Genomic DNA, 22,320 nt, shown 5'->3' with positions numbered 1-22,320 from the left:
ACACAAGGAAGGAAACAAATCTTAGAGAATGAGAATAAATCCTATAAATGTAAATAACTTTCAAAACTTATCCAGACCTGGAAAATCCTGAAATCAAACCTGAGAGTTTTCCAGCCTGCATAGGACTCTGAAGACTGAGGTATGCATTTATTTAGCTCCCCTTTAATCTGACGCATCAAAATAAAATGAAGGTCTGGCCTTGTGCAAAAATGGCAGTTTCAGGTTAAACAGTGCAGATACATTCACGGAGTATGAATCCTTTCTCAAGGCACTGCATACAGTTTGGCATCGGAGGGTCATTGTTTTCATCCCTCTCCCTTTCTCCTCTTTCTGTGTCAGGGCAGGTGCTGAAATGAGACACTAAATAACTATTAGAGGAAGGGCAAGAGAAAGGGAGGAGAATACGAGAGAAAAAAGGAGAGCTCTTCCCCAACAGTAGCAAAGAGAGAGAGAAGGGAGAGAGACAAGGAGGGTGGGAGGGTAAAGAGGCAGAGAAGCTCAGAGAGACTGGATCTGCATTATAAGTAGCTATGAGAGCAGCAAGTGTCGGGTGTTTTCAACCTGTTTTTTTAAAAATGCTCTAACGCGAGGAAAAGAGCGAGCGGAGCAAAAAGAGGAGAAACCAAGAAGTGGGACATCAGTTCTGAAAAGTCTGCTGTGATTAGGAAGAAAGCCAAGTGCAAAGAAGGGAGGAGGGGAAGCCGAGAGGAACACAAGGCAGCAATGGATTGCAGAATGGCTCGGCCTGACCCCGGGACGGCCTGCTGGATTCACACACTGCCGCTGGACGCCGTCCAGCACACGCGCTAGGCTGCGAACGCCGGAGAGGTACGGGACCGGTCATCCCTCAAAAGAACAAACTGAGCACATAAAATCAACATTTTAGCACCTTCAAAACACATGTCATCTGAGCACTTTGTTGCAGCAGGGAGTGAAAGGTGAGCTGTGCTGTTTGGGACAGAGGCTGTGCTTCCTGTTGTGTACTTGGTGAAAGCGAAGCTGTGGAGCTCATCCAGGTGACCCACAGGCTGAGGAGGAAAAATTTAGGATTTGTATTTTGGGGGGGGGGGGGGAAGAAAAAAAAAACCTAAATTAAAGTCCCTCTTGGATGGAGAATGTAAACTTATCCAGCTCAAGCAGATGAATGTTTGGTACATGAGAGATTATTAGCCTTCCCTATGCATTTGATTCCCTTTGAAGACGCTGTTGCTTCTTGCATCGGTAATGTTTCCAGCAGCTCCTTAGGCAGTGAGGCTTTAAATGTGATGGCTGCAGCGCAGCAGTGAGCCGCTGCAGAGCGAGGCAGGTAAGTGCATGCCTGGAATATGTTAGATGAAAGCTTGCTGGGGGAACTGTACGTGGCTAAAAGTTGGCGCTCGCCTCCCTTCTGTGGAATAGATCAAGGTAAGGCTGAAACGTGCACACTTACCTGTGGGCACTGCCAGGCAGAGCACTTTACTTTACTCACCCGTGTGTGTGTGTGTGTGTGCGTGCGTGTGCGTGTGTTTTGAAATGTGAGTTCGTGTGTCAGGTCATATCTTCGCTCAAGTTCTCGTCCGGTTGTCGTGTGCATCGTCCGGAAATGCCCTGGTTGTTCAAACTTTGTCAGAGAGAAGGTGAGCTGAGGTGAGACCGTCTGCCCACCTGATGACTAAGTGCTTTGTCATGTGAGGCGTCTGCAGCCGTGCCTGTATAAAATAGTCTGGTGGTAAATAGGCTGGTGCGCAATATGGTGGTGTAAATGGTCGGATTTACTACCTTAGGTGCAGAGATGTGCACAGTGCCCAAAAATTAGAGTGAAGTAAGAGTAGTACTACTTTTATATATTTATATATATATATATATATATATATATATATATATATATATATATATATATATATATATATATATATATATATATATATATATAAGTATAAAAGTAGCTGTCCAAAAAAATACTCAAATAAGAGTTAAAAAGTATTTGGTATAAAGAACATTCAAGTACCGAGTAACAGATCATAACATAAAGCATTAAATAATTAAAAATTACATCATCAGAGGAATCAAAATATAAAGTCATGTGGATAATGTTGGTATTTCAAGGACCAAAATGAAAATAATTCCTATAAATAATTATAAAATAACACAATCAGGCAAATTTAATTATTTTTATTTTCAAATTAATTTGTTTCTATATAAAACTTTAACAGAAACTGAAGATGTGTGTGTGTGTGTGTGTGTGTGTGTTTGTGTCTGGTAATTTTTTTGATTAAGCAACCTTAGTGAAATTACGCAGAGTGGATAGAGTAAATAGAATTTTGTTACTCAAGTAAGATCAACAATATTTTATAAAGTTACTTAAATAAACGTGTAGGAAAAATACTCTTTAAAGTCATTTTTTCCCCCAAAAAGTTACTCAAGCACATGTAACCAGATACTACCTAAACAGGGCTACGGCTGACCTGAATGCACCGCCTGCATGTTGGGTAAATGTGTAGCAGCACACCGTATAAATCTGGACCTTGAACCATTTAACTGCCGTTTATCACAGCCAGGTGGTCCTCTGCATGATCACTGACCGCTTGATAACCCTTTGCTTTGAAATCCTCTCTTTGTGAGAAAGAGATCACAACCAGGCCAAAAAGCTGGGAATAAATTTCTCCCTCATAGGCTGCTTTAGATTTGATTTCTTTATGCATGTCTGCTCACATAACACTCAGATGTAAAATATGGCCGCCCTCCCACTTCCTTCTTCCCCCGCAAGTGTCTGGAGAGCACCTGCCCCCATCACCTGCCAGTCAGACGGCGGCTGTCTGAGCATGTGTGTGTGAGTCTGCGTGTGCACCATATAGGAAAGCAGGCGGGATACACACATCCACTCAGTTACATCATTTAACTAAAGCTGCACTCAAATACTCCCTCTGCTGCACCTTCGGTTCGTACAACGCTTTGTGGCAGTGTCACATGTTTAGGATGTTTGCACTAGAAGCTAGATCAAAAATACTTAGAAAGATTTTGTGTTTTTTGCTGGATGTACATCCGTTTTCAAGTCCTACCTTAAATTCTCACTTGGATTTACGTCTGAACTTTGACTAGATCGTCCAATCATATAAATATGCTTCAATTTGGACCATTCCCTTGTGGCTCTGGCTACATCTTTTTTTTACTGGAAGTCAAATCAAGGCGAGTTTATTTGTGTAGCACATTTCAGCAACATAGCAGTTCAAAGTGTTGTACATCATAAAAAGATAATGCAGTAACCAGCTATGAAACAGGCCGTAAACAATGTCTCCTCTAATTGCATCATCAAAATCATAAAGCAAATAAATCGGATATGATGATCAATGTTCCAGTTATTATGAATCAAAGGCAGCTGTAAGCAGGTGGACTTTCATTTGTGCTAGATTTTAGAACTAGGAGTCAAAGTAAAGGAGTCTTTTATGCTTTTCTGACTTTTGTTTCTAAAATGTTTAAAAAAAAACCCATTTAGTTTTCATTCCATATCAAAGCGTTCCACTATTATTCCCACCTCACAGTTTTCCAAGTTCACCGACTTAAAGAAAACAGCCGTTTAAAACACGGGCGCTGGAGATATTTTAAACAAACTCGGTCACTTTCTTTGGCTCGCAGCCCAGATGCCAGCAGCTTTAATAGTCCATAATAGCAGCTCTTGCTCCTGCGTGTGCATAGTTTCGGTGTTTTCTTGCCTCCTGTCTCAGCCTAGAGTTCAGTTTCAGAAGAGTGAGCATGCCAAGTCATTCGGGGAATGTGGAAAAGAGTCTCAGTGTGTCAGAGAGTCTCATCTGGGACGGTAGCTGGACATGCCCTTGTCATGACGCCAAGACTGTAAAGCAGACCACCTACTGAGTTAAGAACCTCATGCATTCAGGTAGTCATTATTAAACCGTGTAGCAGATGTAGAAAGGTTTGCTCTTATCTTCCAGAAAGCAGGAGCTTTGACACATTCTAGGCAGCAGTTCTCCTTCTGCTCCTCTCAGGATTATTTTGTCCATGCGTGAAGGCTGCATCAGTCAGAATCTAGACATTGGAGCCTCCGGCCGTGTACGCTGCGGACAGACCTGCACACCTGTCTGGCTCTGCAGCCCTCAGGTTATTTCACATTCAGCCTCGGCCAATTTAATGCAGTGTGTGCTGCACTGTTTTTTTTTTTTTTTGTTTTTTTTTACTCAAATGATTTGCTTTTGGAGGTTGACTAACTCTTCTTCAGGGGAATAGTTTTTTTGGGTTTTTTTCTGTGTGTCTTTGCTTCTCGGAGAAAAACAAAAACTCCAAACGAGTTGCTACCGTCACATCAAAACACCTCTGGCTTCTCTTTTCCTTATTCTTTCAGTTTAAAGCTGATCAGCACCCATAGCTGCGAGGTTGCCAGTTGTATGTGTTAGGTGTTCATATTTACCCAGTCGCTTTCAAATAAACAACACATGACTTTTCCATCCATGTCCAGATAAGAAAAGTTGGGAAAAGGGAGTTGCTGATAACGCTGGAGCGAAAAGGAGCTGGAAAACAAGAACGAATAGCCAGAGTGAAAACTTGAGCAGATAAATGCAGGGGGAGCATCAGAAAAGTAGGTCAGGCTTTTGGAAGCATCTGCTGCACAGGATCAGATTTGAACCAGGATGCTGTGACTGACAGCTTGAGCCCAACAAGCTCAGTCTCCTCGTTTTTTGACAGATCAGGACTGAAATAAGGTGCATCAGAGTCTAACAAGCATACAGCTTGAGAAAAATAAGAGATCAGATTTTAGAGTCCCCATTTTTTTTTCCACAAAGAAAAGCTTTTACAGAAAGCAAACTGTATTTTAAGACACTTATAACTAATGGAAAATGATCAATTGCTGGTGCCATTAGTGCATACTTTGCAGTTATAAATTGAAGTTGCTCATAATGCCAAAAAAGGATGTAAATCACCTGCTTATTGTTTTAGCAAAAAGAAATGTTTAACATATGTCAAGGTATTTCTAGCTAATCTCTATTCAACACAGAACCTGTCTAGATCAAATCAATGCAGATCACACTGGAGAAACTGAACTAGCCCTGTTTTTTTTTTTTTTTTACAATTAATAGAAAGTTTGAATTAGTGTCTATAAAGAGTAGATTTTTGTTTGCAAAGCAAGAAAGATAAATAAAAAATGTAACAAAAACGATTCAAAATTAGAAAAACAAATAAAAAGCTAAAGTTGTGAAGCAGTAGTTTGGAATCCCTCTCACCCACCAACAATGTGTTTCCGTTTTTCAGGTCAGCAGACGTGATTTTAAGTGAGACCAAGAGATAACCTGAAGAAACAGAAAAATGTTCTGACTTTTCAAATGGTGGAAATTAAGAGATAGAAAGCTAACCAAGCCAACTCTGCCACATTGTGCAAAGTAATTTTCTCCTAAAGTCTAATAACAGCTTCTGTCGTTCTAGCAACTACCACCAGCATCACAAGTTTGTGATGACAGGCAGTGAGTTTATTACACCGTCACTCCGACTCCTCGTTGCAGAATTGACTTCAAGCACGAACACACTGTTCACTGTCTTCATCTCATATCAATCATACTTTTTCAGAAATTTACTAGATCTGTTTTCTTTCTGTTTTTTTTTTTTTTTCGTTTCGTTTTGGGAGCCAATACGGTGGCACAGTTGGTTTGGTTCTCAGTCTGGAGTCTTTTTGTATAGAGTTTTCTCTCTATGTATGCATTGATTCTTACTGGGTACTCCAGCTTTCCCCCACACCCCAAAACCATTAATTGGTTCCTCTAAATCGCCCCTTGGCATAACCGTGTGTGTGTGTGTGTGTGTGTGTGTGTGTGTGTGTGTGTGTGCGTGTGTGTGTGTGTGTGTGTGTGTGTGTGTGTGTGTGTGTGTGTGTGTGTGCGTTTGTTTGTAATACCTTGTGGGGACGATTTTCCTGACATATGCTACGTTGTGGGGACCAATCGCTCCTCGTGGGGACCTGAGCCTGGTCCCCACGAGGGGAAACCCTGTTTTTGGGTCAGGGGTCAGAGTTAGGGCTAAGTTATGAATTGAGTTTTGGTTAGGGTTAGGTATGTGATGGTTAGGGTTAGGAAAAGGGTAAAGGTAAGGTTTAGGCTGTAGAAATGAGTAGAAATGAATGGAAGTCAATGGAAAGTCCCCACAAAGATAGCAAAACAAACGTGTGTGTGTGCGTGTGTGTGTGTGTGTGTGTGTGTGTGTGTGTGTGTGTGTGTGTGTGTGTGTTTGTCCTGTGTCTCTCTATGATGCACTGTAATGGACCGGCAACTTGTCCAGGGTTTTTCCCCCAGACTCTCGTTCAGTTACCACTGGAGAAAGTCCCTGGCAGCTCTGTGAAATAAGTGGGTACAGATGACGGATGAGTAGATGTTTTTTTTTTTTCTAATCACTAAGTTGCGTGTTTACTGGTGTGTTTCAGACGGTCCTCTGTAACCCCGGTGTGTTTGACCTGAAGGTCACAAACAGATTCTCCTTCCAGATTTGCTGCTAAAGAACAGAATTCAATACTGTGTTAATTACGGTGGAGCGTTTAGTTCTTGAAGACGCTAAGAATCCCCAGTCATCACTCCACCATCCCAATGTAAGCCAGAGGGTATGAAATATTTCTCTGAAACGTTGTTAGTTTTACACCTGATGTGTCTTGAAACCGCAGCTTCTTCTGTCTGCTCAGTCCGCTGCACGTCTTTTCAAAAGTCTAAAAGGATCATCAACATGTTTGGAATGTGAGCGGGGCCTGTGTCTGCGTATTGGTCACCATTTAGTGTGATTGTTTCTTATTGTTGTGTTGTGAACTTTGACCTTAGCTGACACGATTAGGTCTGCAGCATTTTCTCCTGGATGAATTGTTGATGTGGTCGTTGAGTTCATTTTGGCCATCCTCACCTGGGGAGATCCTACAAAGGTCCATGTTTTCATGTGTCTCTGCTGTTTACTGGTGACCAAACACCTTAGAAACGGCTCTGTGGTCCTGATGAAGGTCATAAGCCAAAACGTGTCAGTCTGCTAATTACCTTGTTTCCTTGTACTTCTGGAGTCTTCACCAGATTTTTCACCCTCTCCATCATGCAGTGAAGAAACTTTTGGCTCTCTTGTGAAACTAAACACAAGTTTCTAAAAACAATTAGTGAATTTATGATTTAACAAGATGTGCAATTACGTTCTATTCGTGCAGGGACAAGTTGGTTTGAAAAGCATGTTTCCCCTCAGTACATGAAAATATTGTCTGAACTCTGTTATATAAACACACTTCATTTTTGAATGATATTATATTTTGGGGGGGGCGGGGGGGGATCAGAAACGCTTGTCTCAAAAAAAAGTAAAACAATGAAATTATTTTTCAAAGCACTGCGTTTTTTTCTTCAAAATAAGGGCTCCATGCCACGCATAACAGCAAAGCACTCAGCAATCCAAAAACATGCAGGATCTAATTATACCTCTATAGTTGTTGATGATTCTGTAATTTCTAAGCAAACGTCATGAAAACAAACAAAAAGCCAGCCATTAGGCATTAGTGATTATACCGTCCCAAAGCTTCCTGGTGCCCGACAGAAACTTCAACCTTTGAAAAATGGATCATAAAAAGCAGTTAAATCATCCACTAGAACAGCAAAGCCATTCATGGCTTGAGCAAACATTAATTTAAAATAAGTAAACAAGGCATATATTAGACTCCATTTTTAGCAGTGGGGTAAAACAGTGTTTGGTATTCTACTACTTGTGCTGATATGTGCACTCAAGAAACAGCAAACAATGGAAACGTTGAGATTCAGGAGGGGTTTTTTTGTACGTTTTCAGCGCATAGTGTGTATAAATGTCAGCTGTTGTTGACACACGTTAGAAACTCCAAAGGCACAGGGGACGTTTCTGCTGACATTTTATTTCTTATTTCACCCAAGAATGAGATAAAACTGACAGAACAGGAGTTAACCAAACATTGGGTCCGAATTGTAACTCGAGACGGTTCAGCGCAACAACCTGGTCAGACTTCACTGGAACTCTTTCACAGGATAAAATAGAAAATTGTAAAAACTATGTGGTATAATGACGCTAATACCAGTTGTTTGTCTTGATGTCTTGATATTTTGCTATAAATATATCTGTATTAACTTATTTTTTTACAATGTGAAACCATTATTGTGGTTGAATTAAAACAATCCTGCGAAGAAGAGTGAAAGAGATGTAAAAGACCGGTTGCTAAGCCTGTCACAATAAGCGATTAATTAATGATTAATAGAAATTAATTTGATCATGTCTGTTCTAATCTCTTTTTTTTTCAAGGGAAATACAGTGACAACATAACTTATTCTTTTGTTTCTGTGGTGTGTGTGTATTTTTTTCAGTTTTATTTATTGTTTTTGATTGTCGTGTTTTACTTTGGACATCACCGCCTTCCTAAAATAATAGCCTTTTTTTTTTTTTTTGCCAAAAGTGATTTAGGTGAAATGATATTTAAAATGTCTTCCATTTCCACTGCTGAGTGTTCATTACAACATTACGGGTTATTGGTTTTTGAGAGGGTGAAATTGCATTATTATTATTATTCCATTATCAACATACCACTTGAAAAATATTTCAAAACAACAATATTATGTTTATTCCTGAAACTAAATCTGATTTATTCTGGCAACCTCTCTATAAATTGAACTTGCCCGAGATAAGGATTTCTGGCTAAGCAAACGAGGAAATCTTAGAGCATTACTTTTGATGCGAGGATTTGAATGATATTTTTTTGAACTCGGACATCTTATTCAAATAAACCAGGTCTCTAATGCCAAAAAAAACATCTTCTTCCTTTGAATCTCATTGCTTAGACACCCTGAGTCTGTCTAAAGCTACTGATTATGAGATTTTCTGGCTTTACTACTTGTTGAGCTCGTTATTAACATGGTAGCTTTTGTGACTTATGACAAAGCGCCATAATTGGACCAGGTTGTTCCAACAAGTTTTGTCAATGGCTCCTTTGTGTCGTTCCTAGCCACGACGTGCATCGTCTGAAAACCTGGCTGCTGCAGTGGAAACCTGAATTTGCAGGGAGTCGGGGTTAAAGGTCCCGAAGCTCTTGCGTTTACGTGTGAGATGGTCACCATTTTTCCAAGTCTGGAAGCGAACTGTTGCTGTTTGTCTGGCACTGTAAGCGGGAATCCCCTGGGTGGGTCAGGGTCAGCTTGTTGCTTTCAGTCAGAAGCTGATGGATGCTCATGCTCATCGTCACTCAGGTGGACCTTGCATTGCAGCGTTCTGTGGGTGTGTCAGCAGGTATCATCATCAGGTACCTTCATCAGGCACCATCCCAGAAGGTTTTGACTACATAGTGTAAGGTCTTGGAGGAGGATTAGGACAACCAGCAGTATGTGTAAGCATTTGGGTAACCCTCTCTTTGCCCTCCTCCGCAGCCTGAGGGTTGCTCGCCTGTCTCTGTAGGCGAAAGCTGGAAGACAAATGAAGACTTCCATGACCCGGCATAAAAGAGGATGTCCAACTTCAGGCGAAACAAGTGGACACCACCTTGACATCAGGTGTGACTTCTCTGATTGCGATTTTGGAAGAGTTTGTTTTGGCAAGAAATAAAGAAACTCATTAGTTCTCCATGAAAGTTTCTGTTGGTTTTCACTGATCCATTTAAGCCAACTCGTATCTACGAAGCTTTGCATGAGTTAGCATTCTCATGAAGTTCAAGTAAACTGACAAAGATAAGTTTATATTTCAGAGGACACAGGTTGAGTCACATTATTAATTAATCACTCAACCATACACGCCAACAAAAGGCGAGATTCAGATTCATGAGGTGGTGGAAAGTTACCAGAACGTCACTGCTTATCGCCCATTGATGAGAGCAAAATGAATCACAAACTCGTCTGTGTTAACGGAGTTCTTTTTCCTACAAGTGAGGCTACATATGACATCATGTCTTGTCTCCGCAGACAGAGCTGGGCTCCTTAAATCCACATCTTGGCAATTAGTGGTCTAACGTGACCAAGTAAAACTGCGATTTTGCACATGCACGCCAGCAGGTCGCACCACACTGTGAGGACACTCGGCTTTGTCTGACCAAACACGCTCAGCCTGAGCTCATGGAGAAACTCGTGTGCCAGCAAAGGAAAAAACTGAGATTTTTTTTTTAAAGGATTTCTTTTACTGTTTGAGTGATAGGATTTGATTATTTCCACTTGTACATTGTAAACTCGTGTCAGTCGTATCAATTCAGGTTCAAAGTGCTAGAAATATGTCGTTCTCTAACGTTATCTTTGCTCACATAAACTTGTGAATATTGTAATGTCTTTGTTAGAAAACAAATTATCGTGAGCATATTAACTGAACTGCATGTAGTTTTCACGTACTGAGCATTTACGTTTGGTGACCTGTCAGTTCCAGTCTAAAGTCTTCTGCATCCCTTTATCAATGCATTACAACTCTACTGACTTTATGAGCTTTATGTAATTTTTTTTTTTCCTGCAGTTTTACATTTGTGACTATATTCTTCCTTGGAATCTTCAGTCATTTCATCTTCACAGTTTTATCAAGAGTGTACATTTCTCCTTTCATCTTCTTCTTCACTAGTAGGAAGTCTGCCAGTGCGCTTCAAGGCAGCCCACCTGCAAGCTTGTCCTTTGGTTTGGTGTTTCTGGGGTAAAGTGCAGAGCCACTCTTCCTTCAAACACGGTGTGTGCATTGACGTCCAAAGCTTTCAGTTTTGGTTTCATCTGAGCAGTCCAGGTTTCCCCAGTTTTTCACTGGTTTGTCCAAGTCTTCTGCAGCTGATTATAAAGAAGGTTCTGCATCCTTTCTTTTCAAAAGTGTGTGTAGAGGTCGTTGCAGTTTAGTTATTTCTTTGTTTACTGGAGGAAAAATAGGGCTGCAATTTCACTGACTTTCTTATAGTCTACAAGTTCTTTGGTTTTTCTTTTGACTGCCAGAAAGTTTTTAAGAGGAGGATTTAGTGAAATGATGATCTTTCCCCTTCCTGATTGAGACTTAAACTGTTCAGATATTTTAAAGATGTTTGGATTTTCATATCATTCAGAGCAATATTTTAGGCTATCAGATAATATTTATCCAGCTGGTACTGATTTGCACATAGCAGCAGGAATGTTTTCTAAAAATAACTGTAAAATTATGTTTTTCCCAAATCAAGCCTCTCCTACAGTGAGAGTTGTTGCAAACTGAGTACAGAATATATTTTTTGGAAGTTTTTAAAAATTTACTTCAGAATAAGAGGCTATTTACCGTAGAATCATGGATGATGGAATTACCTTGTTAATGGTGCCTTTATTCACAGTTGGATTAATCTATTGTCTGTTTGTAATACCTTGTGGGGATGATTTTCCTGACATATACTACGTTGTGGGGACCAATTGCTCCTCGTGGGGACTGGAGCCTGGTCCCCACGAGGGGAAACCCTGTTTTTGGGTCAGGGGTCAGAGTTAGGACTAAGGTATGAATTGAGTTTTGGTTAGGGTTAGGGTTAGGTATGTGATGGATAGGGTTAGGAAAAGGGTAAAGGTAAGGTTCAGGCTGTAGAAATGAATGGGAGTCAATGGAAAGTCCCCACAAAGATAGCAAAGCAAACATGTGTGTGTGTGTGCGCGTGTGTGTGTGCGTGTGGGTGTGTGTGCGTGTGTGTGTGTGTGTGTGTGTGTGTGTGTGTGTTTTAAACGAAACACAGCCTTTGATCCGAATAGTGAGAGAAAAAAATATAGCCTAGAGTCAAGCTAGGAAGTGTTTTGTGGCGCATGAACAGAATATGAATTAGAATTTGAGCTAAAAATAAAAGTCTGCAGGTAAGTTGTGAAATGCCATTGACAACCAAATATATAAGGATTTTTTTAAGCAGGGGTTTCTTTTTATCTTGGAATGACACTATAGAGTCTGGTCGTCAGACATAAGCAAACACATTGTAATCCGTTTGAACTATGCAGAGGATTAACATGATCATTTTCCACTTACATGTTGCCTCTTTAAAACGCTGTTAGCGTAATTCTCCCAAACGTTTGCAAAGTAAACGGAGCGGACCTTTACATCCTCATAAAGCGCATTATCTCCTGCATTGCATCCGTTTGCTTTAACATCCTCCGCTCTGCCCCGGAAACCGTGAAACGCACTTTAATTATGTGATTACGTAACATTTTGCTGCGTCAAGGAGCTGAATCAGCAGCGGGTTTGGGCTCCCTCATGTGAGCCGCTTCTTCATAGGATTATTCGAGATGAAAATGGCAAAAAAAAAAATTGAAAAGTGCTCCTCGTGTGACTGATGGCATCAGAAGGCCGTTCGTTAACTTCCCTACGCCAGACATGGCGTCTTGGATCAGCCTGGTGAAATTACAGGGGATGAAACTATGGCAGCAAAGTCCATAACAGTCACAAATAACAGCCTGGTGTGACAAGCGAAATTACACGTCTTTGGAGTAAAATTTTAATGGCGTGATATAATTGTATCAATGCGAGGAATGTGCAGTTTAGCGCGATGCTTTCATGTCTTGGTGGTGAAGCTTACTGTGAATTTTTTTTGTGATCTTTTGAGGCTTTTGATCAAATAAGAAAAAATGGCTAATTCTGTCTTTAAGATGGGGTTGGTTTATGATGGACTTAGAGCTAGTGCAGGATTGAGAGAGGACTCGTTCACTTAGATTGCGGCATATAAATCTTTTTGGTCTGGATAATATATTGCACATAACTCAGCTTTGATCTCCAGGTTACAGACGGTAGCTGCAGTTAAGCAAAGTTTGGATAATGCTGAAAACAGAGCAGGATTACAGCGTAAGCAGCGGCTGATCACCTGCAGACACCATTAAGGTTGGGTCATTATGCAGCCGTGGTATGGATGTATTTATGTGGCTCAGTGGCTGCACTATATGAGTGGATGACTGGAAGTAGTTCCCACACCCTCTCAGGTGTCCTGTGCTCAGGGCGGCCTGGCACAGGTATTCACATAAAGGTTTTCTTTGTGTGCAGCCAGGAACAGGTAACCATTTGTGCCAGCCCTGCAATGTACATCTGTGTGTGTGCGTAGGTGTGTGTGTGTGTCTTTCTGAAACAAAGACGGATAGGATTTTCTGGCCGGCCTACCCCCACAAGAGCAGGTGTGGCTTTTCAGTGGCTTCGTATTCGCCGAATGTGGCACAAGTGTGCTCGGTAAACAGAAAGATAAACTGTGATTTCCACCCTGCGATTCTCAACACAGCCAGCAGCAGCATACGTAGGCAGACGTCCTTGGAGAAACAAACGTTTAAGCTCGCTTTTGTGTTCTTCAGAAACACTATGCGAGTGTATCTCGCAAGTGCAAAAGAGATTTAATATAATACTAATAAAGGCAAAAGAAAAGGAAACAGTCACAGTTTGCTAATATTTGCGGCCTTTGAACATGAATATGAACGGCAAATGATAAATGACTTCTATGGTTTAATAGCTTTCCAGTGCTGGCAGGAGTAAATAGTGGAAAGATAAAAAGTTAAAAATTAACATTCGGTCGACCTTTTTACTGCAAAGTGAAATTAAAAGGAACATTTGCTTTTATTTCTTCTGTGTAGCTCTTTTGAAATTACAGGTTTACTAAGGAATACATTGTAAAATCAGTAGATTGAACTACATGAAGCTTTATGAAAGATATCTGGCTTTGTTGTGTTGCGCAAGTTCGATTCACAAAGGACGAAGTTGGTTTACGTCATATTCAGGGTCCTCTGCATATTGTAAACTAAACTAAACATGGACCAGTTTCCTTTCCTTCATCAGTTTATGTTTAGTGTTTGTAGCCTGACCTCTTCCAGCTGTTCAAATCTCTTCTGTACACTTTGCTGTTAATAAACCTTAATTTATCCAAACTGTCACTAAAGCAGTTATTTATTGTTATTTGTAGCTATTTTTATCAGAACACGAATCCAGAGAAAGCCCTACCAGTTTACAGATTACAGATGACTTATTCTTATTAAACACGAGGAACCAATATGTAGTTTTATACTTTTACCTTTTCGTCTTTCTTTCAGTGTGTTGTTTTGTTTTTATTTCCTTGTAATTCATGTAAAGCACTTTGAACTGCAATTTTATTGCTTTGTAAGGCAATAAAAGTGCCTTACCGTAATTGCTTCATTACTTTAGTTGTAAAAAAAACAAAATGAGTCTGGAAAGTTGGCTGATAATTTCTTCGATTGGAACTAGAGCCACGAATGTGACCAAATGTTCCTCTAATAATAGCTGCTTAAAAATGGAAGAATTAGGTTCTCTCACTTTAATAATTTAACAACAGCAGCCAATCAGAAGACAAGAATCTCTGCCTTCTCCTGTGCATACGAGCCTGTATGGTGATGTACGTCAGAGTTCCTGTAACAGGTGTTTAAAAGCAGGTCTTGAGGATTAGCTGCTCAGGAAGCAGCGGGGCAAAATGCAACAGAGCTGCCCTGGTGTGTGTTCAAAGACTCCGTCATGTCATTTTCCTCCATAACCAATTTCTGGCTTTTAATAGAAGTTCACAGCAAGTATCCAGTCGAGCAGCGATACCGGTCATCAAAGACACTGACAGCCTTTGTGATTGCTTGGTGCAGGCGAGAGTGTGGAGGATGTGCCGTCTTCCTCTGTCTGTGCTGCTGTTGTGGGGTTCTGTCTGGGGCTGCCGTGTCGCTGTGTTTGTAGATGTTAAGTACAGGGGCTGGATGCCATGTGGAGAAGTCTTTAATTAGAGCAGGAAGACGTTGCTCAGGAGACACACCAGACCAGACGTCAGTGTGTGTGTGTGTGTGTGTGTGTGTGTGTGTGTGCGTGTGTTTGTGAGTGCGTCTATCTGTGAGGACTGGGCCTGGCTGTTAAACATCCTGCACATCTCAATAGTTGTTGTTTTTTTAACCTATGAGTCTTTCTATAATTTGTGTGTTTTAATGCTTTCAAAAATACACCAGGGTGTGCTACACTCCTAATCAACATCTACAGTCTGGGAAAAAGTTAGAGGTATTCACATTTAACACTAATGGATCATAACCAATAAGGAGTTTTAGGCTGGAACAGGCCTAAAAGTCCTGTTCAAAACACCTGGTCAGAACTTTGAGACCGTTTGTGCAGAATCTGACTTGTTTAGGTTAAAACTAGATCATGTAACTTTTATTTCAAATCTTTTACATATTTATTAAAACAGTCACTATGTTCTGACACTATGATATATGACAGATAATCAGTGAAAAAAATCAAGCTCCTCTTCCTCAATGAACTACTATTGCGCTTTGAAGAAATGCACCGCTCCCTTTTAAAAACAACCAATCAGAGCGAGGAGGAAGGTCTTAGCACTGCTGATCAACCTCAGGTGCACAATGCACATTGTGTTAACGGCGGAGCAGCAAAACTGTTTATCCTCTGTCACTTCTGACCATGCTAACTAGCGAGAGCAATGACAAGGAGAGGTTGTAGCATGTCAGACAGGCTTAGACCCTCCTCCTGTCTCTGATTGGGTGTTTCTGACTGAGCTGTCTATTTCTACAGGTAGCACTGGGAGAAATGATACCTGTCTTGAGGAGCTTGATTTTTTTCACAGGTTATCTGTCTCGTACTGTCCCGACATAGTGACAGTTTCAACAAATATGTCAAAAACATATTTTTTATAAAAGCTACATACAATACCTTTACAGTAATCGCATGTTTTATCACAGCAGCACAATATCACACTGATTCCATTTGAGATCTTTCACACTTGCATGCAAATTAATTCCATTTTCATTTTATATCTGTGTCGCTGCAGCTCCTATGTGGCTGTCTAGCCATGCTCCCTGGGTATGGATTCTCACCTTTTCCTGATTTCCATCCCCACCTTCACGCTTTTCGCTGCCGAGGAGAGAGCCCCAGCATGTGGATTCCTGGCTCTGGAGAGTCCCACAATCCGAGCGAGTCCAAGGAGGGTCGGCCTCTCCTCCATCCCATCCATCCCAACCACGTGGCGGTGTGCCAGCAGGAAACGCTGGCGTTTATTGAGCTCCAGCAACCAGCACCTTCTAAGTTAAATGGTCTTGGCTCTCAGCGGCAGAGCAGTGATTCAGATGCACACTCTCAACCCCTAAATGGTTTACGACAAACTCTTAACGAACTGAATGACATGCAAAGAGGCAAACACAGGACACACACTGATCATGGAATGAATGTAAACACTCCGTCACACGCTGTGGATGACGCTGAGGTTGTTCAGCAGAACAGCACCAGGACTTCTTGGCAGGACCAAAACGAGAAGCCTCGGACAGTAACGACAGTTTGCCGCCCACTCCACACAGCTCTCAGCCTCCCTCTGTCCTTTCCTCTGTCCTCTTTGTACACAAACAGGGACTCCTGGGAATCTCAGGTACCTTACTCCTCATCCTCACCAGAATGTCCAGAGTTTCCGGGCCCACACGCCAGCCAGCCTCAGAGGAGAACATCACAGGCATCTCTGAAGGAGAAGGCTATTCGTGAGTTGACGAAGCAAATCAGATTTTAGAAGCTTTTAACTCGTTTTTGTTTAAGGTAAAATGGTTCTGTTCTTGTCCTCAGGGCGAAAGGTGCAGGTTTATTCTCCAGACAGCCCAAGCGATGAATCGCTCAGCAGTCCAATCCTGGAGGCAGACTACATCTTCCCCGGACCTTTTGCCTCTTTCCTGGAGGAAGACCTCTGTGGATTATCTTCTCTGGATGCAGCTTCGACTCCCTTGTCCACAGATGGCACTCCAGATCTCCCAAGCATCGGCCACGGAGATATTTTCAGTGTTCAGTCAGAACCCTTGCAGATAATAGAGGACTCAGAATCCGGAGCGGAGGAGGAGGAGGGCGGCGGCATCATAGAGACGTCGCTTCACCCAGGAGTGAGCTTCTTGCCACGCAGTCGACAAACTGACCAAGAGCGCCGGCGTTTCTCGGCTTCAGAGCTAATATCAAGACTGCAACTCTCCCAGAGGAAGAACTCGTTCACCTTAAGGCTGGGCAAGTCACTGTCTGCTCGGGCGGCCTCCAGAGACAAGCAGAGCTCCAACAGCCTGAGCCCCAACCCGGACTGTGAGTGAATGGATGGATGGATGGATGGATGGATGGATGGATGGATGGATGGATGGATGGATGGATGGATGGATGGATGGATGGATGGATGGATGGATGGATGGATGGATGGATGGATGGATGGATGGATGTTATGATACGTTATGACATCTCACAGTTGTTGCAGAGGTTTTGGATGTAAAATCTCCCTTTCCAACACAACTCAAAAGTGTTGTGTTGCATTGAGAACATGTGACTGAGGAGGTGCAGTGAACTCAATGTCATGTTAAAATAGCTTGGGAAGAGTTCAGCTGTATCCTGGAAGAAGGCATCAGAAGATGGGTACAGTGCCAGAAAGGGATCAGGATGGTCAGCAACAATGCTCTGCTGAGATGTGGGGTCAAAACAAGGCTCAGTTTGTATAATAAAACGTTTTTTTTTTTTTTTTTTTTATAAAAGTTACATACAATACCTTTACAGTAATTATATGTTTTATCACATCAGCTCAATTTGTATAATTTGGTCCAATGCCAAGAAAATTTCACCGCCACCACCGCTCTGAACCATTCCTTGGAATCAATCCTTTCATGAGGATTTAGCACTGTCCTTTCTTCTTGAACCAGGCAAAGTTTTGGGCAGTCCGTTACCATCTAATGTTGGCGAACTTTTGTGAATTGTTGTCCATTTGTTGCTGACAAGAGTGCCACAAAGTTTATCTAAGTAGAGCTTAATCTATTTGCATTGAATCATTCAGACTCAAGTTTGATACGTTTCTTCACATGTTCAACGTTTTGTCTTTATTCGCTGTAGATAAGTATAACTCTAGACATCGCAGCTCAGGAGGCTCCAGTGACAGCGGCACCTACAGTCCTGTTGGAACCGGGCTTCCGCTGCCCAGTGGCGACAATGGGATGTCTTCTCATCGGTGGAGCGCTAAACTTGGGTAACGAAAATCCAATGTGAGAAAACGCTTTTTCAGTATATATGTGGAGTTTAAATAAAATCTGTTGGTGTGGTTTCACAGAATGCGAAAGAAATCCATAGAGGAAGACTCGAGCATACCTTCATCATTTCCCACTTCAAATCGCCTGTCACGTTTTTTGCCAAGCTGTAAGTTTGCCTAAGTTTGCCTGTCTTACTATCTGTTATTCCTGTAACAAAAAAACTTCTCCTGTCACCATTTTTGACTTTGCAGCGATCCTCTACCAGGAGTACAGCGATGTGGCAATCAACCGAGAGATCCAGAGGCAGCAAGGGAAGGATCCAGGAACAGAGGAGGAGGGACTCAGAGATGAAGGCTCAGACGGGACTCCGTCTCCGTCAAATCTTTCTCCATCCAGCTCGTTTCGCTCTTCCCGAGGCTCTGCATTTGCACTGTGGCAGGATATACCTGATGTGCGAATGAGCGGTCAGTTGGACACCTTCAGCAACGAGGAGAGGAAACTACAGGAGGTGACAAAGCATCAAGCTCGCCTTTCCTTTTGGGGTTTCTCTCATCCCTTCCTTGACTTCTTCAATTCTTTGTGTTTTTCCCCCTTCAGGCAAAGTTTGAGCTGGTAACTTCTGAGGCGTCATACATTCGTAGCCTGACGATTGCTGTGGACCATTTCATGTTGTCTCAGGAGCTCACCGAGTGTCTTGGGGCTCAGGAGAAGCAGTGGCTCTTTTCCAAGCTGCCTGAAGTCAAAGATGTCAGTGAGAGGTGAAGAGATCTGCAGCTGATTGCCTCCCCTGCACTCAGAGTCTATGTTTTAACACTTTCAGCTGTCATTCCTCACTCCCTGAGCACGTTCTCTTACTCCATCGCTGTCTGCAGGTTCCTTCAGGACCTGGAGCACAGGCTGGAGAAAGACATTCTCCGTTTTGATGTGTGTGACATAGTCCTGGATCACTGCCCGGCTCTGCGAAGGGTCTATTTGCCTTACGTAACCAACCAGGCTTATCAGGAGCAGACATACCAGCGGTTGCTGTGAGTAATTGTTTTTGGTTTATGTTCAGTCTATCTGTTTCAGATCTGAGTACGCACTCTTGGTGCGGTCTGTGCTTCTTGGTTGCTTTTGTGCAGAAGCTCTAAGCCGAACCTTCAGCTATCCAAACACAATAACAGAGAGGCTTGCAAGAGTATTCGCCACTCTTGAATTTCTTCGTTTTTCTCACCGTTATGACCACAAACATCAATGACTTTATTGAGATTTCACACGCTAGATCACTAGAAACTAGTGCATGACTGTAAAGACTGAGGAAATAAATGCATATTTTTCAAACCTAAAATGAATTCATATCTAACATCACCCATAAACTCTGACCAACTTTCCTCTCTCTGTAAAGAAATGTATCCTCACATCATAATGCTGCATCACCCACGATTCGTGGTGGGGATGGTGTGCCACATAACTTTTATTATATCTTAACAAAAAGTGGAGCTTTGGTCTCATGTGGCCAGAGTTCCTCCTTCTCCATGTTTGCTTATGTGGCTTGTGGCAAACTCCATGCAGAACTTTGTCATGGTTTTCCTTTGTCAACGGTTTTGCCTTGTAATTCCTCTGAAAACATGCATATTTAGTTTTCTCTTATAGTTGTAGGAATGGGAACGTCACAGCGTTCTGGCTGCCATCTTGTGGCAACTTGCTAAAACTTTTGTGTGTCTTAGGGGCTTTAATGTGTTGTTCTCAAGCTTTCAGATTCATAACAACATAATAATTGTGACAGAGACTTGTGGTTCAAACTGTTTGAACCAATCAAATGAAACAACTCAGCCCTGTTTATCCCTGATTACTGTGCACATGCAATTAGAAACCTGAAGACGCCTCAGGACCCCCATACGTTGAGAATGAGTGCATTAATGTCCTCTGGTGTTGCAAAGTCCAACTTTATCCTGCTTCTATTCAGGTGTTATTTTTCACCTGCATGACTTAACTTGCAGGCGGCTTTTCTTGGCTGAGTTAAACTTTTTTTTTTCTCTCAGGAGTAAAATCAGCTGGAGTTTTGATTCACCAAAAATGTCATTCAGGGTTTCATTTGTCAATGCCCTCTCAGGCAGGAAAACCCTCGCTTCCCTGGCATCCTGGCTCGCCTGGAGGAGGACCCCATCTGCCAAAGGCTGCCCCTTACCTCCTTTTTGATCCTCCCATTTCAGAGGATCACACGACTCAAAATGTTGGTGGAGGTACGACTCTGAACTCTCACAGTAGGGTTTCTGTTCACCCTCCAAATATTCAGACTGATATTTTAGTGGAAACCATGTTCTTTCCGTCAAACTTTGTGAAGCAGAAATCCAGTTTACCGCAGGGCTTGCCATCTTTACTTTTCAGAACATCTTAAAGAGGACAACACCAGGCTCCAGAGATGAGGACACGGCCACAAAGGCTTTCAACGAGCTAAAAAAGGTGGCGACCGTCAGCTCTAACGACCAGAAGACCGGTATTGTCACAGATGAGGCGTAACAGTAATAACAGTGTCGGTGTGTGCCTCCTTAGATCATCAAAGAGTGTAATTCCAGCGTGCAGTCTATGAAGAGGATGGAGGAACTCATCCACCTCAACAAGAAAATCAACTTTGAGGGCAAAGTAAGTTACTTTTGTGGATTTTTCTTGTTGTTTTTAGCAGCTTTGGCTCGATTTACCCCACTAGCCGACCCATTCTGAGACTGGTTTCCTTCCTCTGCAGATCTTTCCTCTCATCTCCCAGTCCCGCTGGTTGGTGAAGCACGGTGAACTCCTGGAAGTGGACACCCAGATGATGAGCATTTCAGGATCAAAACTCAAGCTGCCCACCAAGCCAGTGTACCTCCACTTGTTTAACGACTGCCTGCTGCTGTCCAGGAGGAAGGAGTAAGTGGCGTCGTGTGGCATTAAACTTTAATCTGACGGCCTTGTTTAGTGCGGAGATCATACCCCATGTTTCTTCAAAACATGTTGCTTTTATAGTTTTTATCTAATGTATAACAGCAAGGATTTGTTTGTTACATTTCCCAAAGGATGCAAATTTCTGCTGTGCCCTAAATTCATAAATACAAAGAAGGGAGGCTGCCGGTGGTTTAACTTATCATGTATCTCGTGGTTTCATGTTTATTTTCTCGGGATTTGTGTTTCAGAAATACATATGCATACATATTTTTATATGTATACATTTGTACTTTATGCTTGTTTTATTTGAAATCTGAGACTTTTTCAACTAAATCTAATAATTTTCCCTAGAAAAAAAAGAAAAACCAATAGGGTTTATTTGCAGTCATTCTAGCAAAATGTTACTTAAAAGATCCTACAGCAGGGGAGTCAAACTCATTTTCATTCCAGGCCACATCAAAATCACCAATTTCCTCAAACACTCTACAGCAGAATGTATAAATAAAAGTCATTTTTAATTAACTGTTTTTTTAGTTTACTGAACTGGAATTATAATTACACACAAAGGAAAAAAAGTCATTTGTATTAACGTGAAACATTAGGCTTAGATATCAATTGCAAAACCTCATCTGTTTTTGTTACAGTACGTGGAAGTTCATGGTATTTGTGCACGCTAAGATTGGAGAGCTGAAAGTGAAGGATCTCAGCCAGAAGCTGCAAGGAATCTCAGGCTTCATCTTCCACCTGCAGCTGTGCGAAGGCCAGCAGCTCAAACATCAGATCCTTCTCAAATCACACACAGAGTACGTCAAAGAAAAAGAAAGGAACTTTGTCTCATCATCTCCACTCAGGGTTGCTTTAAGTTAACTGTTCCTATTGGTTCTGTTTGCCAAGGAGTGGGAAGCAGAGATGGATCACAGCAATGTTTCCGTCTGATCCGTTTGAAGACATTGAGCAGGCCAGTGAAAATGACGGTAAGTAGAAATGTTTATGTGTGCAGCATATCAATGTATCTCCGCGAACATGTTTTTTTTATTATTGTTTTTATGTGTTTTATTGCAGACATATCCCAGGTGCAGTGCATTAAAAGCTATCAAGCCCAAGAGCATGATGAGTTAACTTTGGAAAAAGCCGACATTCTTCATGCTAAAACCATTACAAGTGATGGTAAGAGTCTCGAGTCAGTTCTAAACATAGTGCCTTCCAAAAGTTCTTGAATTTTTTTCACATTTTGTCACGTGAAAACCAAAACCTTCAAGGGATTTTTAGAAATCATACTAACATAAACCAACAGAAAATAGTGGTAAGGTGTAAATTGGGTTTAAAATGATACATGATTTCAAAATTTTTTCACCTTTACATGTGAAAAGTGTTGTGAGCATTTACTGTCATTCTGATACCCCTAAAAAAATCCTCAAACAAAATTCTTTCCAAATTCACCTAATTAATAACAATTGTTGTAAATAATACCAGAACTGAACTTAGTCTGCATGCAAAATGCTGGAAAATGAACACAGCAACGTAAAAC

At 41.7% G+C, this 22,320-nt stretch overlaps 1 protein-coding gene across 1 annotated transcript in view; it reads left to right on the top strand.

Moving 5' to 3' along the window:
- Positions 1 to 473: 473 nt before the first annotated feature.
- The window catches only part of arhgef19 (Rho guanine nucleotide exchange factor 19), a 25,703-nt gene continuing 3,856 nt past the window's right edge, over positions 474 to 22,320 (top strand). The window contains exons 1-15 of the mRNA XM_015001066.2: positions 474 to 828; positions 15,692 to 16,388; positions 16,471 to 16,968; positions 17,758 to 17,890; positions 17,972 to 18,057; positions 18,143 to 18,399; positions 18,489 to 18,649; positions 18,764 to 18,916; positions 19,984 to 20,113; positions 20,259 to 20,333; positions 20,424 to 20,513; positions 20,614 to 20,777; positions 21,437 to 21,595; positions 21,687 to 21,766; positions 21,855 to 21,959. Of these exons, the coding sequence (XP_014856552.2) occupies positions 15,713 to 16,388; positions 16,471 to 16,968; positions 17,758 to 17,890; positions 17,972 to 18,057; positions 18,143 to 18,399; positions 18,489 to 18,649; positions 18,764 to 18,916; positions 19,984 to 20,113; positions 20,259 to 20,333; positions 20,424 to 20,513; positions 20,614 to 20,777; positions 21,437 to 21,595; positions 21,687 to 21,766; positions 21,855 to 21,959 (2,767 nt within the window). The 5' untranslated portion in view covers positions 474 to 828; positions 15,692 to 15,712. The remainder of the gene's footprint in view (positions 829 to 15,691; positions 16,389 to 16,470; positions 16,969 to 17,757; positions 17,891 to 17,971; positions 18,058 to 18,142; positions 18,400 to 18,488; positions 18,650 to 18,763; positions 18,917 to 19,983; positions 20,114 to 20,258; positions 20,334 to 20,423; positions 20,514 to 20,613; positions 20,778 to 21,436; positions 21,596 to 21,686; positions 21,767 to 21,854; positions 21,960 to 22,320) is intronic.

Source organism: Poecilia mexicana, unplaced genomic scaffold (assembly GCF_051168715.1).
Source record: "Poecilia mexicana isolate PSO_F unplaced genomic scaffold, ASM5116871v1 scaffold_7, whole genome shotgun sequence".
Taxonomy (NCBI): Eukaryota; Metazoa; Chordata; class Actinopteri; order Cyprinodontiformes; family Poeciliidae; genus Poecilia; species Poecilia mexicana.
Note: the sequence above shows the minus strand (reverse complement) of the source record. Positions and strands in the feature narration are given on the sequence as shown.